The sequence below is a fragment of the Chaetura pelagica genome, unplaced genomic scaffold, assembly GCF_000747805.2.
Source record: "Chaetura pelagica isolate M959 unplaced genomic scaffold, ChaPel_1.0 scaffold117, whole genome shotgun sequence".
Classification (NCBI taxonomy): domain Eukaryota; kingdom Metazoa; phylum Chordata; class Aves; order Apodiformes; family Apodidae; genus Chaetura; species Chaetura pelagica.
The window spans coordinates 4,661,768-4,665,346 of NW_009954185.1; the positions used below are offsets into that span (position 1 = coordinate 4,661,768).

The 3,579-nt window shown below is 39.3% G+C and overlaps 1 protein-coding gene across 1 annotated transcript in view; it reads left to right on the forward strand.

Annotated features, from left to right (window-relative positions):
- The window catches only part of SOX5 (SRY (sex determining region Y)-box 5), a 289,699-nt gene that overhangs the window by 204,901 nt on the left and 81,219 nt on the right, over positions 1 to 3,579 (forward strand). The window contains exon 9 of the mRNA XM_010003011.1: positions 12 to 60. Coding sequence (XP_010001313.1) covers positions 12 to 60 — 49 coding nt within the window. The remainder of the gene's footprint in view (positions 1 to 11; positions 61 to 3,579) is intronic.

Here is a 3,579-nt window from a genome sequence, read left to right on the forward strand (position 1 = left end):
CCAACTCCCAGGGCAGCTGCTGCCGCAGCAACACCGGGCTTAGGCCCACTCCAACTGCAGGTAAGTCTGAAAACAATGCGGAAGAGGCAAAGGTTAAATAAATATGAAAAACAGTTTTCTCTTCCATGTGAACACAAAGCAATTAAGAGGGGTTTGGGGGGGGGGCTCTTCTCCTCACATCAGATTTGCATCTGAAGCCAAAGAGTCCTCAAATCATAACACGTTTTGCTTGTACCTTGGGGGAAGTTTTTGTTGCGTTTTTTTGGTCTTTACCGTCAATTTAACGACTTCTAGGTTTGCACTTGAAATTTCCGCAGGGTTTGCTGCTCTTTGCCATGAGCTGGTTCTGATGCAGGCTGGAAAGGCCGGCTGCTGTAGAGCAGCAAAAGGCAAGGCATTGCCGGGCAGGAAAGCTCTGTCCTGACAAGCACTTTTAAACAGCTTAAAAGTCACTTAACGTGATTATGGCCTTTTAGGCTGTAAGCTCTTCAGAGCAATGACTGGCCCCTCCTACAGTGTTTTATGGTACCCAGCACATTTTAGGCCCTGCTGTAGTGCACGTATTTAGTGATTATACTAATTTAACACAGGCAATTAGAAAACAGGTGGAAAGATAGGAAAGAATTTTTTTTTGAGCTACATTAAAGAGTTAGCCAGCTGTATCTGATTCTAAATGCCCAATATAATTCTAAATTTTGGAGGAGGTGTCCATTGGTCCTAATGATAGCAGTGCAGATGTCCCTCAGGTATTCCTGATCAGCTCCACAACCCCCCACAAGTCACAGGAATTAAGAAGATGTCATGTCCATCTCCACAGTTTGCTTTTTGTTACATGCCATATATGCTTTCCTGGTAGGATGAAGCTAGGTAAAAATTGGGACTAAAATGAAGTAAAGCTCCGAATCATCTCTAGCTCTGCAAAATCCAGATTGACACTCTTTTGTAGAAACAAGAAAGAGATCCCATGCTCTCCATTGCTAGTTCGTCTCCCTGCTCATTATTATTTGCCAAGTCATATGGAACAGCAGAGCTTTATACCTGCTTGGAAAAGCTCAGCATTAATAAACAGTACATGTAAAACGCATTTTCAAACTCAGTTTGGCCAGATTTAGCATGAAGTAGACTCTCTGCAAGATCAGATATTTCAGTTGTTTGGCCAGCATATGAGAGCGTGGGACATAGTTCTAGGGAAGATTTTTTTTTTTAAATTTTAACACAGCCAGCGGAAGTTAGCTGAGTTTCACAGAAATAGCTGCCAGTGTGTAAGCTGACACATTCCATGCACCACAGAGGTTAATACATTCGTTCCTATTGTGCCTTTGTATGAAAAGCTACACTGTCTGTGTTAGTGTCTGATTCTGTGAGTTACAAATACCGTAGGCGGCTTAAGAATCATGGGAGCCATAAAAGTCATCCCTCTGAAATGAATTTTGAGGAGTAACATCAGTATGGATAAAGTGCTTATAATAGCCAAAAACACATACGGAAGAAAGAGGAGGAAAAAAAGAAAATAACAAAAAGACAAAACAAAAAAGCCACAAACAAAAAACGGAGTAGCTAACAATGATGAAATAGAGGTCTGAATCTAATTCTCTTTATTTTTATGGTCATTCAAGCTATTCCTTAAATAATGCCTCAGCGCTCCAGTAACATGGAAGGATGGTTTATTTTCATTTCAGGACAAGCTTTGGGCTGTATCTCTGCATGTGGTGGGCTGAAGTATTCTGATTAAAATAGGCTTTATCACAATGACAGTTTTATAAAAAGGTGGGCTTTGTGCAAATGTGACTGAGTTCATAAGTATCTATCCATATAGTTTGGGTTGTAGAAAATTTGAAAACCTCAAAGGCCTCTTATTTCTGTGCAAAGGAGCACATTATAAAGAAAGTAGTGACCAAATTCACCTGTGTTGTTTTGCTATGTGATACTTAGTCTGGAGTTAGAGGAAGAGTTTGGCAGCCAGTCAGTGGAAAAGATTCAAATTACTAGCTCTATAGACTCCTTCAGACCTTTCAGACTTCATCTCTAGGGTTATGCATATTCAGGAAAAAAATTACAATTGTCTTTCTTCACATCTTAAGAGTGTTTTTCAGCTATTAGCACAACTTGTCTAATAGAAATTGGACATGCCTCTAGTTTCTGGTGCCATTTGAAAGGGTCAGATAAGCTAGATGTGCTCTGAGAAAGCTTTTATGATGCAGTGGAGCTGAATCTGGCACAGCTGCTAGCCTAGAAGCCTTGTCCCTTCCAAACTCTCCTCAAATCCAGTTTAGCTCAGTGATGACTGTTTCTTCAGCCATGAAGAAATGTTCATGATGTTTGTAACGAATAACTGGTCCAAAACCACCTTAAAATGGCATGATTGAATGTGCAGCCATTACAGTCTCTTTCAAGGAGGAACTCTTCTTTTTTCAGACATTCCGTTACATTACAGATAACCACAGTGTTCCTTTCAAACCCTCTGTCCTCCAGTCATCAGGCAGTTGAAAGTAAAAAAGTACAATATTCCTTCTTCTTTTCTATTCTCCCTATCACTCATCTTTCAGGCTTTGTATACTAAAAGCAGTAGTTCTCAAGGCAGATCAAAGAGCCTGACACAATACTCAGTTTGTTGCTCCCAGCAGAATTTGGTACACAACATTATCTTTGTGAAGACAAAGCCAAGGAATTTTTCTTGTTTGTTTGTATAGCGATAAACATGTCTTTGTTATTTTATTAGAGGATTTTAAGTCTGAGCATGGCTTCAGTAGTGTACTATGGGATCAACAGGAAGTACTTTTTTTATATTCCTGGTTGTCAACATTAATTTTTTTTGTTGTAAATGAAATGCAGACAGAATTTACAGAAGAACAGCTAACACCCAGTTGTTCTCCTGTGGCAAAGTTACCCTTTGTCAGTGAAAATGTAATCTCTCATTTTGAAATGCCCTGTTGGTTCCTAGCGATGGGTTTGTAATCTGAAGCCCTGCATTTCTCTCCCTGCCTTTGGGTCCCTACCAGAGTATACAGATTCTGTCATTTGATATCCACCACAATTAGCGGTATGTGATTGTCTTTATTTCCAATATCCACAGAGAAACTAGTGACTCAATAAAAGTAGAGATAAAACATATTTTTGGATGTCAGGATAGGAGTAGATGGACAGGGCCATGTTGGAGAAGCTGGAACTAACATGATGCATGCTTGAACCTGTCCTTTGATAAAGAGCTGTCTTATCAGCCCTGTGTATTCAGTCATCCCCATATTTAATGACACAAGTGCCATGTGAAAAAAAAAAACAAACCCGACTTTTAGCTTTCCTCTGTTAATGACAAGATTCAGTCCTAAACATTGGGTGAGGTGTCATTTCAAAATACACCTTCACTGCAGTAAAATTCCTCTTGGTTAGCACATGAGTTTCTTATGTTGGTCTTTTCCCCCTGTAAATTTCATATGTTCTTTAAGAGTGAGGTGATTATGTTTTGAATAAAGACGAACAAAACTTAAGTGGCCTTCTAATTGTGTTTTACTGAACAAGACTAATGCATTGAAGGTACTGCTATATGCTAAATATGAACATTATTTTTACATATATGGTTCA